The 17423-nt window shown below is 45.9% G+C and overlaps 2 protein-coding genes across 2 annotated transcripts; one reads left to right on the top strand and one right to left on the bottom strand.

The window, feature by feature from the left end:
• Window positions 1-2427: 2427 nt before the first annotated feature.
• LOC119951572 (gastrula zinc finger protein XlCGF7.1-like) lies at window positions 2428-13519 on the bottom strand. The gene is made up of 4 exons (XM_038774759.1): window positions 13366-13519; window positions 9928-10885; window positions 2833-2917; window positions 2428-2628 (listed from the first exon to the last, which is right to left on the bottom strand). Exons 2-4 carry the CDS (start codon window positions 10524-10526, stop codon window positions 2428-2430), a joined length of 885 nt encoding a protein of 294 aa, XP_038630687.1. The 5' UTR covers window positions 10527-10885; window positions 13366-13519.
• A 416-nt stretch (window positions 13520-13935) lies between these two features.
• On the top strand, window positions 13936-16739 carry LOC119951804 (zinc finger protein 239-like). The gene is made up of 2 exons (XM_038775165.1): window positions 13936-14066; window positions 15103-16739. Exon 2 carries the CDS (start codon window positions 15462-15464, stop codon window positions 16413-16415), a length of 954 nt encoding a protein of 317 aa, XP_038631093.1. The 5' UTR covers window positions 13936-14066; window positions 15103-15461; the 3' UTR covers window positions 16416-16739.
• Window positions 16740-17423: the final 684 nt, after the last annotated feature.

The following is a 17423-nucleotide window of genomic DNA, read 5'->3' as shown; positions in this document are numbered from 1 at the left end:
CACTGTCAGTGCAGGATTGAAATTCACAACAGACTTGGAACATTCTTCCCTCTCTCATTCCCCAAAAGGTGTAAATCTCCATCCCACACACTCTCCCTCCATTCTCACTCTGCTGTATCTAATATTCACCCTCCCAATTCTCCTGAAGGTGCTGATTCAGGCTGATTGACAGATCCCTGCTCACTGCTTCCTGTCCTGGACTCAGATTATAACAAATAGATGCTGCAGTCGGCCATTGGGCCCATCAAGCCTGCAGTGCGCAGGCCCGGTGTAGACACGGGAGCCCCGCCCCCAGCTGTTGTTGCCCCTCTGCCTTCACCTCCTCCAGACAAGGTTTCCAGGAAAGTGGCTGACGGCTCCGGCCAGAGCGAGAAGCCGCTGAATAATTTCCCAGCCCATCGACAGCGCATGTCCAAGGGGAGGGTGTGCATGTACGGGAGAGTGCCCTCCCCGGCTTTCCTGCTGTGGTCCTCACCAATCGGAACAGTTGGAAGACCGGAAGGACTTTGGTCCTCCAGCCAATCAGGGCAGGTTTTGTGTGAATGAGGATTGAGCGTCACACAGAGTGCAACTTACTCATGTCTCCAACATCTGTGAGTAAAACACTTTCTTTTCTCCCCCTATCCATTTTTCTCATTCTGACCTTCAATTGGCGACTTGCAGCTACTGAAAATGAAATGAATGAAATGAAAATCGCTTATTGTCACGAGTAGGCTTCAATGAAGTTACTGTGAAAAGCCCCTAGTCGCCACATTCCGGCGCCTGTCCGGGGAGGCTGGTACGGGAATCGAACCGTGCTGCTGGCCTGCTTGGTCTGCTTTAAAAGCCAGCGATTTAGCTGAGTGAGCTAAACCAGCCCCAGGGAAAGGAAGTGAATCCAGGGAGGGTGCAGACTCTGGAAACGTTGGCTCAGGTCTCTCTTTCTTACCCTGAAACACATTGAAATCCTTTGCTCCCTGAGCTTGACACATTTATTTGTCTGGTTAAAAGGATGGTCTCTTTCCTAATGTTCATAGTTAAAGAGCTGGTTTCCCCAGGAGATGGCTGACATTTAAGGAAACAGTAATTAATATCGGACAGAGACATGTCTTGTGTTGCTCTATGGTACAGATTAGATATTTGTGGTTCTGTAATTAAGTGCACTATTATTTCTAGTTATGTAATAAAGTACTGTAGCTACATTATATATTTCCAGCCATGTATCATTGCGACACAGAAGGAGTCCATTCAGTTACCCGAGTCCATGCTGATTCAGGAAAGAGCAATCCTGTCGGTCCCATTTCCCCTCTATATCCCTGTTTCGCTGCAAAGTGGTTTCCTTCAAGTCTGCACCAAATTTCATTTTTAAATTATTATTTTTTATCCAGGTTCGATCCCGGCTCTGGGTCACTGTCTGTGTGGAGTTTGCACATTCTCCCCGTGTCTGCGAGGGTTTCACCCCCATAACCAAAAGATGTGCAGGTTAAGTGGATTAGTCATGCAAAACTGCCTCTTAATTGGAAAAAAAATAATTGGGTACTCTAAATTTATTTATTTTGTCAAATATTATTTTTAAATTCATTTTACGGGATGTGGGCATTGCTGGTTCCCCCAGCAATTATTGCCCATCCCCAGTTGCCCTTCAGAAGGTGGTTGTGAGTTGCCCTCTTGAACTGCTGCAGTCCCTGAGGTGTAGGTACGCCCACTGCTGTTAGGGAGGGAGTTATTATTATTCTCCACTTCCACCACCGACGTGATTTTCAGATGATGTCCACTCATTATCTAAATTAAATTCTTCCTCACAGATCCTCACTGTGAAATACAGAAGTATATATCAATTGTTTTGTTGTGCAGCGAATGGTGCATATAGATGGATACATGCACATGTACTCGCCGCCTGCATTAAGGTATTTGGGTGTCTATCTTCGGGACATGAGGCAGTGACCCTGCATCTGTGGATCAGCATGAATCACACCTTCAGGAGAATTGGGAGGGTGAATATCAGGTACAAGAGAGTGAGAACGGAGTGGGAGTTTACTTTTCAGAAGTAACAAGGAAAGAATGTTCCAAATAAACTAGAATTCTCCTTTCTGAATTTCTATCCAGTACTGACTGTGATGAAGTCTGTAAACTCATTTTACAGGATATTAGAAGGGGAGAATTGACAGACAGAAATTTCACACCAAACATCACGTCAAGATCTGATAGAGTCACCCGATTCATGGGAGCTGTATATCATCAACCTTTGAATCTAGAAGGAGAAATGTTTGTCTGTTCTTCTGCTGAGAGAGGTTTAAATATCACTCAGTGTACAGACACTGAGACAGGCTCCTGCCAGTGAGAGGCATCACTAAAAACAATCCATTTTATATTCTTCAGCTCACCCAAAGATGGAAATTTCAGCACACATTTCTCCACCTTGTATTTTTAAAATATTTTGTTCGCTCATTAAATGTCCTCGACCTTTGGACGTTTCATTACAGAACTCAGCTCAAAGACATCAAAACTTGTGTCCGGCCTTGCCTGCGTGCCCAGCCAATCCAATTGGTCAATTTGACTTTGCAGCTGCTCAGTCTCAGCTTTGGAAACATCTTCATCTTTCTGTGAGGCCCCGGCCCCATTGACTGTGACAGGGTTCATACCGTCTCCCTGAGATTGTTGATGTCAAGTCACATCAGACCCACACTGCCCGATTTCCAATCCAATTTATTTAAAGGTCCCAGAAGTCTGACTCCAACCTTAAATGTTGTTCTGATCCTGTCAGTAACATTGTTTTGGAACTCAATCGTACCACCACATAGGCAGCCATCAACATGCATCATAAAGATGTCCGAGAGTTTCCTGCCATGGTACCAATAAAGCACCAATAAGGCTGCTTCTGCCTTCAGGTGGAGACAACCTGACTTGAACAAAACTGATCTGAGAAGTACCATACGCTCTGAAACATTGTTCAAAACATCGACAAACTTATTGAACTTCCAAAGTCTTTATTCTACATCTGGCACCTTAGGAGGTTGCAGAAACACTGCCCCCTAGAGGTGATCCCCCAGCGCAAATGCAGCTTTTATGTTTCGTGACTGAAAGATCAGAGAAAATGTAACGAAAAAGGGCCAAAGAAATTTCAAAAATACCTTTCCCGCTGTGGGTGAGTCCACTCTGACCTCTTTATCTCCAAAGACTTCTTCAAATCCCCGAGACACTAACCTCATGTTGGCCTTATAAATTGCATCCGGTTGGACGTTTTCTGTGCAGATCCATGGATGTGATGATGCTGGCTGACCCCTATCTGGGACCTCTGAACACACGCCAAACTCTGTCCAACTGCCTAACTCTTTCTGTTTAGCCTCCCGTATGGCTTTATCCCTCATTTGTCGGCAGCCACAAAACCCTCTCGGTCACGGGGACTTCAGCATCGCCCCCTAACATATCCTTGGTGTAAAACCAACAATTCCCTGTCTGAAATGTTCCACTTATTGAAATTACATCGAGTGGCCGTCAAAGAGACAGACCAGAAACAGATCCCTGAGGTTCCGAGGAGGCCCCAGTGGTCAGACTGAACTAAACACGGGTGGTATAAAACAAACAATACTCACTCCGGTATCTGCTGTCCACGGGGACTTTCCTTTAATCAGAGCCGTCAGTGGATCCTCTTCCTGACACCAGGTTGTTGTGGGACAAATGCCACTCGGTGTCCAGAGTTGGTTAAAGTTTGGGAATCTTTATTACAAACATGCAGGGAATGCTTCAGCGAACCAAAGCATGTTAAGGAGTAGTTACAATAACACACATTTATACACAGTACAGTTGCAGATAGCCAGGCTGTTTTGTCTACAAGTTAGTGGGAAAGTACAGGACGTAAAGGAAATAACTCAAAAACAGCTCCGAATTATCGGCTTTAGTGACGTCATCTCTCACAAAACACATCGAGGAAACCAACAGTTAGACTAGTAATCCAGAGACTCTGTGGGCCAGACACCTGGTTTGTGATGCAGAACAAGGCCAGTAGTGCGGGTTCAATTTCCCCCAGTTGAGGTTATTCATGAAGGTCCGGCTTCTCAACCTTGCCCCTCGCCAGAGGTTAGGTGATCCTCCGGTTAAACCACCACCAGTCAGCTCTCCCCATCAAAGGGGGAAAGCAGCCTATGATCATCAGGGACTATGGCCTCTTTACCTTTGTCTGGAGACCCAGGATAATGCAATGGGGATCCAGGTTTGACAGCTGGTGAAATTTGAATTTATTAAAAATCTGGAATTAAAAAGTCATCGATGATCATGAAAGCATTGTCGATTGTTGTAAAACCCCATCTGGTTCACTGATGTCCTTTAGAGAAGGAAATCTGCCATGCTGACCTGGTCTGGCCTACTTGTGATGTCAGATCCACGGCAATGTGGGTGACTCTTAACTGCAGCCACTCAGTTCAAGGGCAATTAGGGATGGGCAACAAATGCGGCCCAGCCAGCGATGCCCATATCCAATGAATGAAAAAACAAATAGCAGATGTGCAGGTCAATGGTTTTGGTGGAAAATACAGTGAGAGACACACAGCTTTCAGAAATATAACCCACTTTATAACTCATCTCAATCATATTAACACTTTATTTCCTACATCACACTCGATGGGCTGAATGGCCTCCTTCTCAGCACTAATGACTCTATGATTGAAAAAGAACAATTTTAGCTGCTCAATCTCTACAACTCACTAACGTCCCTTACCCCTGGTGCCATTCTCGTAAATCTCCTCCGCGCCATCTCTGAGAACTTCACATCTTTCCTAAAGTGTGGGGCCCATGGATAGGGTTGCATTCTCGAGGATTGAATTCTAGATACTTAGATAGTTAGCACTGCTGCGTCACGGCACCAGGGTTCATCCAGTCTTGGTTGACTGTGTGGAATTTGCACTTTCTCCCCTTGCCTGCGTGTGTTTCCTCCGGGTGTTCCGGCTTCCTCCCATAGTTCAAAGATGTGGAGGTTAGGTGGATTGGTCATGATAAAAACTTGTGCTTTCTATCCAAAGATGTGGAGCGGGTGCAGGAAGGTGGGATTAGTAAGGCCACCTGGGTTTTGGCTCATGTGGAGCATAAATACTGACAGAGACCAATTGAGCCGACTGGCCTGGCCCTGTGCTGTAGACTCAATGGAACAGAGACAAATGCATTTATTTTAGATCTACCTGTCGTGGGGTAAAACACTATTTACTATCCAGAATAAAATAAATGTCGTTCATCAGCTTTTGTGGATCATTTCAGTGGAAATGTGCTCTCTCAGGCTCAAAGAGCATCAGCCCACTGGAAGCAAAGGTGTGAGACTGGCCAGAATATACCCATTGTATAGAACCTTGGATAGACCACAGCTGGAGGACTGGGTGCAGTTTTACTGCCCTTACCTTAGGAAAGATATTATTTCCAGAGAGGGAGGGCAATGAAGGTTCACCAGACTTGTCAGGACTGTCCTATGAAGAGAGATTGGGGAAATTGAGCCTGTATTCTCTAGCTTTTTATGATGGGGGAGGTAATCTCATTGAAACCTACAGAATCCTAAAATAATAGGCAGGGTGGGTGCAGGTGAGATATTTCCCCTGGTTGGAGAGTCTGGAACCAGGGGACACAATTTCAAAATAAGGGGGAAGCCACTTAGGGCCGGTCTCGGAGGAGACATTTCTTTACTCAGAGGGTTGTGAATCTTTGGAATTCTCTATCTCAGAGGGCTGTGGGAGCTCAGTCATTGAGCGTGTTTAAGGCAAAGACTGACAGATTTCTAAATACCAATGACACAAAGGGATATGGGGATAGTGTGGGGGAAAAGGCATTGAAGTGGATGATCAGCCATGATCATATTGAATGGTGTAATGAAGCACGTTGATGTTATCTGCGAGGTTGTCCCAACTTGGAACACCGGATTGTGGAGATGTATAATTTTATTCTGGTGTGAGGAAACATGTGAAAACCCAGAGAAAATAAATAGCCCAGTCATCATAACAATTATTAAAGACTATTTATTAAAGTAATGAAAGACAAATACCCACTAATGGGACAACTTTACTCTCACGCAATTCAGGTGTATGAATTACTAATCTTCCAGTTTATTTTGAACATACTCCTGGTTACAAAATATATCTACAATACCAGAACTGTTCCCAGACTTCCCCTGTTCCCAAATTAAATAACCAGATACAGTTACCACACAATACTGGGATGATACTCAAGTCTGGGAAAATGTCTTTCTCTGGTCCAGGGAAGATATTACAAAATGCCGTTACAAAGGTTTTCTGCACTGCCTTGGCTCTAAGACTCAGAAACCTGTTTTGCTGTAAACGTGGTTTTCAGGCTGGGTGGTTGGAACCTGCCTGTCTTTCTTTCTGATACTCCTAGATGTTAACTGCTTCTCTTTGCCCCTCAGGGTCTGGTCAATTGTTCCACTTTGTTCTTTGATTATGCTTTCTGTGTATTCGGCTGTCTGCCCCCATCAGCGTCCTTGTCTATACACACACATCTATATCCCATGGATCCAATCATCTGCAATCTTGTTTGTCTTCCATAATATTTTCACATTTGATTCTTATTTAAACAGCTGCACTGAACACGTTACAAGGGAGAGACACATATCAATTGAGGACTTTGAATATTGTCTACTGCTGTCTCCAGGCAGTGTACGACAATGGCAGAGCAGGCTCGATGGTTGAATGGCCAACTCCCAGTCTTATGTTCCAATGATACAAAGATAAGTAGGAAAGTAAATTGTGAAGACGACATAAAGAGGCAACAAAGGGATCTATCAAAGATCTATCAAAAGGAGAATAGTGTGGGAAAATGTGACATTGTCCAGTGTGGCTGGAAGAATAAAAAGCTTATTATCTAAATGGTGAGAGATTGCAGAGCTCTGAGATTCAGAGGGATCTGGGTGTCCAAGAGCATGAATCATTAAAGGCGAGTATAGAGGTACAGCAAGTAATTAGGAAAGCTAATACAGTAGTCCCCCTTTATAACGCGGGTGTTGGGGTCCAAGACAGCCACCCGCGTTGCATCCGAGCCGCGGATATCCACGATGGGGGTTTATTTTAGAATACAGGGCTACAGAGGGGAGGGGCGATGTGAGACCATGCTGGTCTTGCAGAGGCCCGTATGACCTCCTCCTGTGTTCTCTGCTCTCTCCCTCCAATCAGCCGGCAGTGTCAATTTCAGCGGCCGGCTCACTTTGATCCGGAGAGGGAAGCTGCTCTCTCACTGCCGGCTGACACTGCCGGCTGCTCTCTCCCTCCAATCAGAAACATTAAAACTTAAAAGTTGGATTGGAGGGAGAGAGCAGCCGGCAGTGTCAATTTCAGCGGCCGGCTGATTGTTTCAGTGAGAGAGCAGCTTCCCTCTCCGGATCAAAGTGAGCCGGCTGCTGAAATTGACACTGCCGGCTGCTCTCTCCCTCCAATCAGCCGGCAGTGTCAATTTCAGCGGCCGGCTCACTTTGATACGGAGAGGGAAGCTGACAGTTGGGGTCCATAAGCCCCCCCGCCGTATATCGCGAACCGCGAACGGGGGACTACTGTAGAATGTTATTGTTTATTGTGAGAGGAATTGAATACAAAATGAGGGAGGTTATGTTTCAGTTATACAAGACATTGGTGAGACCACATCTGGAGCACTGTGTACAGTATTGCTCTCATTTAAGGAATGATGTCAATGTGTTGGAAGCAGTTCAGAGAAGGTTCACTGTACTCATACGTGGAACTGGAGGCTGGACTTATAAGGGGCGACATGGTAGTTAGTACAGCTGCCTCACAGTGCCAGGAACATGGGTTCAATTCCAGCCTTAAGACCATATGGCCATAAGGCATAGGAGCAGAATTAGGCCACTCAGCCCATCGAGTCTGCTCCGCCATTCAATCGTGGCTGATATTTTTCTCATCCCCATTCTTCTGCCTTCTTCCCATAACCCCTGATCATCTTATTAATCAAGAACCTATCTGTCTCTGTATTAAAGCCACTCAATGATTTGGCCACCACAGCCTGCTGCGGCAAAGAGTTCCACAGATTCACCACCCTCTGGCTGAAGAAATTCCTCCTCATCTCTGTTTTAAAGGATTGTTCCTTTAGTCTGAGATTGTGTCCTCTGCTTCTAGTTTTTCCTACAAGTGGAAACATCCTCTCCACGTCCACTCTATCCAGGCCTTAGTGTATCCTGTGAGTTTCAATAAGATCCCCCCTCATCCTTCTGAACTCCATTGTACCATTTTCCCTCCTATTAATGTCAGGCTAATGGGTCTGTGGTTCCCTGTTTTCTCTCTCCCTCCTTAAATAGTGGGGTTACATTTACCACCTTCCAATCTGCAGGAACCATTCCAGAATCTATAGAATTTTGAAAGATGATCACCAATGTTTCCACTATCTCTACAGCCACCTCTTTCAACACTCTGGGATGTAGAGCATCAGCTTTTGGGGATTTATTAACTTTCAATCACGTTATTTTCTCCAGTGCTACTTTTTCACTAATACTAATCTCAGTTCCACGTGCTCACTGGTCTCTTGGTTCTCTAGTGTTTTTGGGACAATTTCTGTATCTTCCTCCATGAAGACAAACACACATTGTTTAGTTTCTCTTCCATTTCCTTATTCACCATTATAAATTCTCCTGTCTCTGCCTGGAATGGACCCACATTGGTCTTTGCTAATCTTTTCCTTTTCACATTCCTTTTCCAGTCAGTTTTTATATTTCTCGCCAGTTTGCTCTCATTCTATTTTCTCTTGATCAGTTTCTTGGTCCTCCTTTGCTGAATTCGAAAACAAGTTCCCAATCCTCAGCGTTACTACTATTTCGGGCACATTATCAGCCGAATGGAATCTTGAAAAAAAATGAAAATCGCTTATTGTCACGAGTAGGCTTCAATGAAGTTACTGTGAAAAGCCCCTAGTCACCACATTCCGGCGCCTGTCCGGGGAGGCTGGTACGGGAATTGAACCGTGCTGCTGGCCTGCTTGGTCTGCTTTAAAAGCCAGCGATTTAGCCCAGTGAGCCACTGAGCTAAATCTTGTTGGCCAAGGTGACATTACTTTTCCTGTGGATTTTTGTTTCTCAAAGGAATCTATATTTGTTGTAACAGGTAATAATTCCTGAACTGCTAGCGATTGCCTGTCTATTTTCATACTTTTTATTGTAATTTCCCAATCTACCAGACATCTTGCCCCTCACTCCGTGACAGCTTCCTTCTGCGAAAAACACCCAGATAAATTAAACAGAAGTACCAAGTAACCACCATAGCCCATCTCCATGACAACATGGCAAGCTTTGAGGGGTTCTAAACAGAAATAGGAACAAAATAACATCCATCTTCAAAACACCCTTTCACTCTGATCCTTGTGAAATTTGAAAGCAGGTATTCACAACGAAGCTCAAAGATTATTGGCCACTAGAGGCAAAGTTATGAGGCCAGCCAGTCCAGCAGAAAGAAACCCTCCCACCCTCCCACTTCAGCAAGTGTCAGAATGAATGAAATGCAGTCCTGAATGAAATTGAGAACAGAACCAATAACAGAATACAACCCCTGTGATCAATTGTGGACTTGTTGGTGTCTCAGCAGGTGCGATGAATTACAAAATCCCTTCCCACATTGAGAGCAGGTGAACGGCCTCTCCCCAGTGTGAACTTGCTGATGTTTCCGCAGGCTGGATAACCGACTGAGTCCTTTCCCACATTGAGAGCAGATGAACGGCTTCTCCCCAGTGTGAACTCGCTGATGTCTGCGCAGACTGGATAGGTCAGTGAATTCCTTCCCACACTGAGAGCAGGTGAACGGCCTCTCCCCAGTGTGAACTCGCTGGTGACTCTGCAGGTTGGATAAGCGAGTGAATCCCTTTCCACACTGAGAGCAGGTGAATGGCCTCTTCCCACTGTGATCTCGTTGGTGTGTCTGCAGGCTGGATAACTGAGTGAATCCCTTCCCACACTGAGAGCAGGTGAATGGCCTCTCCCCAGTGTGAACTCGCTGGTGTCTCTGCAAGTCGGATAGCCAAGTGAATCCCTTCCCACACTGAGAGCAGGTGAATGGCTTCTCCCGAGAGTGGACTCGCTGGTGTGACTTCAGGCTGGAAAACTCAGTGAATCGCTTCTCACACTGAGAGCAGATGAATGGTTTCTCCCCAGTGTGAACCCGCTGGTGTCTCTGTAGCGTGGATGTATGTCTGAATCCCTTCCCACACTGAGAGCAGATGAATGGCTTCTCCCGAGAGTGATCTCGTTGGTGTGACTTCAGGCTGGATAACTCAGTAAATTGCTTCTCACACTGAGAGCAGGTGAACGGCCTTTTCCCAGTGTGAAGTCGCTGATGTTGCTGCAGGGTGGTTGAACGACTGAATCCCTTCTCACACTGAAAGCAGGTGAATGGCCTTTCCCCTGTATGAGCTCGCTGGTGTGTTTGTAGGTTGGATAGACAAGTGAATCCCTTCTTACACACAGAGCAGGTGAACGGCCTCTCTCCAGTGTGAATTCGTCGATGAGCTTCCAGCGTAGATGGGGCTCTGAATCCCTTCCTACAGTCACTACATTTCCACGGTTTTTCCATGTTCTGGGTCTCCTCATGTGTCTCCAGGTTGGATAATCAGTTGAAGACTCGTCCAAACACAGAACACATGTACGGTCTCTCCTCACTGTGAATGGTGTGATGTTTCTTCAGGCTGTGTAACTGGTTAAAGCTCTTTCCACAGTCAGTGCTCTGGAACACTCTCACTCGGGTGTGTGTGCCTCAGTGCTTTTCCAGTCACACTGATGTTTCAAATCTTCTTAAATAGACAGAGCGGGCAAACATTTTGCCCCCTACATTTAAAAGCTGATGATAGTCAGGGCCTGATGAACCTAGTTGCTCAGTCAGATCGGGATGTGAAGTTTGAGATTGCTGTCTGTAATTCCTCTTCTTCTAATATCCTGTAAAAACAATTTAGAAACAACATCACTGTCAGTACAGGATAGGAATTCAGATCAAACAAATTTAGATTCTCTGGAACAGTCTTTCCTCTCTCATTCCTCAAAATCTGTAAATCTCCATCCCACACACTCTCCCTCCATTCTCACTCTGCTGTATCTAATATTCACCCTCCCAATTCTCCTGAAGGTGCTGATTCAGGGTGATTGACAGATCCCTGCTCGCTGCTTCCTGTCCTGGACTCCGAGATCATAAAAAATCGGACCTGCAGCCCATCGAGCCTGCTCAACCATTCATTGAGATCTTTGGCCGATCTACCCCAGCACCATTTTCTCACACTAGTCCCCATATCCTTCAATATCTTTAATATCGAGAATCCTAAATTACTTTAGTGTCCAAAACAAAAGGTTAGGTGGGGTTACTGAGATAGGTGGAGGCGTATCAATCTCTGTCTTGAAAATACTTGATGACTGAGGCTCCACGGTCTCTGGGGTAGAGAATTCCAAAGCTTCATCACATCCTCGAGTGAAGAAATCCCTCTTCATCTTGCCTTTCACTTAATTTTATGATCTATTCCCCATAACCCTTGACCCCCTCGTCAATCAGAAATCTGTCCAACTCAGCGGTGAATATATTCAGTGACTCCCAGACTCCACTGGTCCCTGTGGAAGAGAAATCCAGAGACTAACAACCTTCTGAGGGAAGAGATGACTGGAAATATATAACGTAGCCACAGTGCAATATTACACAACTGGAAATAATAATAAATATCCTTCATTACAGAACCATAAATAATATATCTAATCTGTACCATATAACAACACTGGACATTTCTCTGTCTGATATTAATTGACTGTCCCCTTAAATGTCAGCCATCGCCTGGGGAAATCAGCCCTTTAATTGTGAACATTAGGAAAGAGACCATCCTTTTAGCCAGACAAATAAATGTGTCAAGCTGAGGGAGCAAAGGATGTCAATGTCTTTAAGAATCATAGAATTTACAGTGCAGAAGGAGGCCATTCGGACCATCAAGTCTGCACCGGCCCTTGGAAAGAGAACGCTATCTAAGCCCACACCTCCACCCTATCTCAGCAACTCCACCTAACCTTTTTTTTTGGACACTAAGGGTAATTTAGCATGGCCAATCCACCTAACCTGCATATCTTTGAACTGTGGGAGGAAACCGGAGCACCCAGAGGAAACCCACGCAGACACGGGGAGAACGTGCAGACTCCGCACAGACAGTGACCCAAGCTGGAATGGAACCTGGGACCCTGGAGCTGTGAAGCAACAGTGCTAACCACTGTGCTACTGTGCTGTCCCTAAGAGAGGGAGAGAGAGAGATCTGGGCCAACCTTTCCAGAGTCTGCACCCTGCTGAATTCACTTCCTTTCTCTTCAGTTGCTGCAAGTCACCAATTGAAGGTCAGAATGAGAAAAGAAATCGAAAGGGAGGATTATTGATTCCCTCCCTGATATTGCACAGAGGAGAAAGTTTTACATCTTTTTTTATGATCAATTCTACAATGCAAAAGGACAAAGCTGAATACAGAACAATCAGCAATACACTAAAAATACTCCCACAATACATGCAAAACAGGAACCAATGAATAATCAATCCAAAACAGGAACCAATGAATAATCAATCCAAACAGAAACCAATGAATAATCAATCCAAACCAGAAACCAATGAATAATCAATCCAAAACAGAAACCAATGAATAATCAATTCAAAGCAGAAACTAATGAATAATCAATCCAAAACAGAAACTAATGAATAATCAATCTAAAACAGAAACCAATGAATAATCAATCCAAAACAGAAACCAATGAATAATCAATCCAAAACAGAAAACCACTGAATAATTAATCCAAAACAGAAACCAATGAATAATCAATCCAAAGCAGAAACTAACAAATAATCAATCCAAAACAGAAACCAATGAATAATCAATTTTTTAAAAACCTGGTGCATTCAGGCCAGTGCACCATCCCCCCCCCCCCCCCCCCCAGCAGTCGCCCCCACAGAGGTGAAACATGTCCAACACATGTATGGGAAAGTATGTGTGAGAAAAGCAGAGGACCAAGCAGGCACACCTGTCGCATTGGAGGTAAGCGAAAAGCTGGGTCGTGAAGGATGGCCGGTTGGTAAAAATGGGTACCGGGCAAAACAGTTTGAAAAACACTGACTCAGTGACTCTCTTCCGCACACCGAGCAGATGAATGGTCTCTCTCCAGTGTGACTACATTGATGAATTTCCTGCTGAGATGAACCTTTGAATCCCTTCCCACAGTCCCCACATTTCCACATATTTTCTGTGGTGCGGATATCCTAATGTTTCTCCAGGTTGGATAATCTATTGAAGCCTCCTCCACATACAGGGCATAGGCACAGTCCTGCTGTTCAACGATTTTCAGGCACTCATCTGTCAGATCTTCTCGTGACACCAAGTTTCAGATTTCTGGCTCTGAATCCTCCTCACCTGATATCCGGTAAAAGGAGTTTGAAAAATTCATCACTGTCAGTACAGGATAGAAATTCAGGAGAAAAATCCTGGGCCAACATTTCCAGAGTCTTCACCCTCTCTTCCTGGATTCACTTCCTTTCCCTTCAGTTGCTGCAAGTCACCAATTGAAGGTGAGAATGAGAAAATAAATGGAAAGGGGGAGAAAAGAAAGTGTTTTACTGACAGATGTTGGAGACAGGAGGAGGTTTCCGTCTGTGTGAAGCTCAATCTTCACTCACACATTGGCTCGAGCTGAGTCCTTCCGGTCGCCCCGGTTTCTCATTGGCCAATCCCCCCGCTGACAGCCAATAAGGGGCGAAATCCCACGTGGGGGTGGGAGAGACTTTCCCCTCCAGCCGCGCTGAGCTGGTGTCCAATGGGAAAGGCTGGAAGACCCGGATGGTCAGTGCGCCGCTTTGTCCTGGTCCCCGCCTCACCCCCGCACATGCGCACCACGCCTCTTCCGGCTGACCTGCGCAGCAACTGAAGGGAAAGGAAGTGAATCCAGGGAGGGTGCAGACTCTGGAAAGCTTGGCCCAGGTCTCTCTCTCTTAAAGTCATTGACATCCTTTGCTCCCTCAGCTGGACACATTGATTTGTCTGGTTAAAGGATGGTCTCTTTCCCAATGTTCACAATTAAAGGGCTGGTTTCTCAGGAAATGGCTGACATTTAAAGGGTTAGTAAATTAATATCAGACAGAAATGTCCAGTGTTATATTGTACAGATTAGATATATTATTGATATTCTGTAACGAAGTACATTTATTATTATTTCCAGTTGTGTCATATTGTGCTGCAGCTACGTTATATATTTCCAGCCATCTCTTCCCTCAGAGGGTTGTCAGTCCCTGGATTTCTCTTCCACAGGGACCAGTGGAGTCTGGGGGGGTCACTGAATATATTCACCGCTGAGTTAGACAGATTTCTGATTGACCAGGGAGTCGAGGGTTATGGGGAACCAGTGGGAATTTGGAGAGAAAGCTGAGATGAGGGATTTCTTCGTTTGAGGATGGAATTCTCTACCTCAGAGGACTGTGGAGCCTCAGTCATCAAGTATTTTCAAGATCAAGATTGATCCGTTTCTAGATATTGAAGATATCAAGGGATATGGGGTATAATGTGGGAAAATGGTGCTGAGGTAGATCGGTAAATGAGCTCATTGAATGGTTGAGCAGGCTCGATGGGCCAAATGAACTACTGCAGCTCCTATTTATTATAATCTGTGTTCTGGACAAGAAGCGGTGAGCAAGGATCTGTTGAGAGAGTATGTGAGACAGAGATTTACAGCTCTTGGGGAATGGGTGACAGTAGCACAGTGGTTAGCACTGTTGCTCCACAGCTCGAGGTGTCCCAGGTTCGATTCCTGGCTTGGGTCACTGATTGTGCGAGTCTGCATCTCCCCATGTCTTAGTGGGTTTCCTCCGGGTGCTCCGGTTTCCTCCCACCGTTCAATGATTTGCAGATTAGGTTGGTCAATTGCCCTTAATGTCCAAAAAGGTTAGGTGGGGTCACTGGGTTCCGGGGATAGGGTGGAGATGTGGGTATAAGTAGGGTGCTCTTTCCAAGGGCCAGTGCAGTCTCGATGGGCTGAATGCCCTCCTTCTGCATTGTAAATTCTATGACAGAGGAAAGAATGTTCCATAGAAACTAGAATTGTTGTTCTGAATTTCTATCCTGTATTGACAGTAATGACTTTGTGAATTGTATTTCCAGGACATTAGAAGAGGAAGACTGATAGCAGAAATCTTACTCATATCTCAATCTGATGGAGTCACTCGATTCATTGGAACCTGAAAATTAGCAGCCTTTGAATCAAGAAGGAGAAATTTTTGCCGGATCTGTCACCTTCGAAAAATTGTAAACATCAATGCGACTGGAAAAGCACCGAGACACACACACACACCCGAGTGAGAGTGTTCCAGAGCACTGACTGTGGAAAGAGCTTGAACCAGTTACACAGCCTGAAAAAACATCACACCATTCACAGCGGGGAGAGACCATACACGTGTTGTGTGTGTGGTCAAGGCTTCAACTGATTGTCCCATCTGGAGACATACAAGGGCATTGTCAGCATGAAGAAACCGTGGAAATGTGTGGACTGTGGGAAAGGATACAGAGCCCCATCTGTGCTGGAAGCTCATCGACGCAGTCACACTGGGGATAGACCATTCACTTGCTCTCACTGTGAGAAGGGGTTCACTTGCTTGTCCCACTTGCAGTCACACACTCGTGTTCACACTGGGGAAAGGCCGTTCACCTGCTCTCAGTGTGGTAAAGGATTCAGTGATTCAACCACCCTGCAGACACATCAGCGAATTCACACTGGGGAGAGGCCATTCACCTGCTCTCAATGTGGGAAGGGATTTAATCAGCCATCCAGCCTGCAGAGACACCAGAGAGTTCACACTGGGGAGAGGCCATTCACCTGCTCTCAGTGCGGGAAGGGCTTTACTCGCTTATCCACCCTGCGGACACACCAGCGAGTTCACACTGGGGAGAGACCGTTCACCTGCTCTCAGTGCAGGGAGGGATTCACTCAATTATCCAGCCTGCAGAGACATCAGAGAGTTCACACTGGGGAGAGGCCATTTACTTGCTCTCAGTGTGGGATGGGATTCGCTCAGTCAAGCAGCCTGCAGACACACCAGCGAGTTCACACTGGGGAGAGGCCATTCACCTGCTCTCAGTGTGGGAAGGGATTCATTAACTTATCCAACCTGCAGGTACATAAGAGAGTTCACACTGGGGAGAGGCCATTTACCTGCTCTCAGTGTGGGAAGGGATTCAGTGATCCATCTACCCTGCGGACACACCAGCGAGTTCACACTGGGGAGAGGCCATTCACCTGCTCTCAGTGTGAGAAGGGATTCACTCAGTTATCCAACCTACAGTCACATCAGCGAGTTCACACTGGGGAGAGGCCGTTCAGCTGCTCTCAGTGTGGGAAGGCATTCACTCGCTTGTCCAACCTACGGGTGCACCAGCGAGCCCGGACCGGGGAGAAGCCATTCTCTTGCTCTGAATAGGGGAAGGTGTTCAGTGATCCATCCCAGCTGCAGGGACACCAGCGCATTCGTACTGGGGAGAGGCCATTCACATGAGCTCAAAGTCGAAAGGTTTTTAAAAAAATATTTATTTTTTCTTCTTTTTCACATTTTCTCCCAAATTTACTCCCACCAACAGTAAACAATAATCAGTAACAAATATTTCAATCTCCATATCAATAACAACGATCCCATCCTCCCGCCAAACCTCAAAGATTAGCTCACACGTTCATATAAACAAACGACAAAAAGGAATTAGGGATCACCCATAGCCACATTAACACCCATCGCTACCCCCCCCCCCCCCCCCCCCCCCCAACAACCCAACTAATGTTCGATGTTATCCAGTTCTTGAAAGTGCATAATGAATAATGCTCATGAATTGTAGAACCCTTCTATCCTTCCCCTCATTCAGTCAAAAGGGATTTTGTAATTCACTGTATCTGCTGAGACACCAAGTTCACAATTGATCACAGGGGTTGGATTCTGATATTGTTTCTGTTCTCGGTTAAATCCAGGACTGAACCATTTCATTCTGACACTTGTTGAAGTGGGACTTGGAAGAAGGGTCTTTCTGCTGGACTGGCCGGTCTGATGAATTTGCTTCCAGTGGGCTGATGCTCTTTGAGCCTTGTTCCAAATACCTGGTTTCAAATTTCACAAAGATCACAGAGTGAATGGACATTTAAAAGTAAGAAAATATTTAGTTTGCATTTCTGTTTGGAACCTTCCCCCTCCGAAGCAGCCATGTTGCCATGCAGCTGGGCTACCCTCCACCCCCTCAAAGCAGCCATGTAGCTGGGCCACCCTCCCCCCTCCGAAGCAGCCATGTTGCCATGCAGCTGGGCTACCCTCCCCCCCCCCCCAAAGCAGCCATGTTGCCATGCAGCTGGGCTACCCCCCCCCCCCTCCCCAAAGCAGCCATGTTGCCATGCAGCTGGGCTCCCCTTCCGTCCCCCCAAGCAGCCATGTTGCCATGCAGCTGGGCTA

The sequence above is a fragment of the Scyliorhinus canicula genome, chromosome 17 (genome assembly GCF_902713615.1).
Source record: "Scyliorhinus canicula chromosome 17, sScyCan1.1, whole genome shotgun sequence".
Lineage (NCBI taxonomy): Eukaryota > Metazoa > Chordata > Chondrichthyes > Carcharhiniformes > Scyliorhinidae > Scyliorhinus > Scyliorhinus canicula.
The sequence above is the reverse complement of the archived record's forward strand: the minus strand, read 5'-3'. Positions and strand labels throughout refer to the sequence as shown.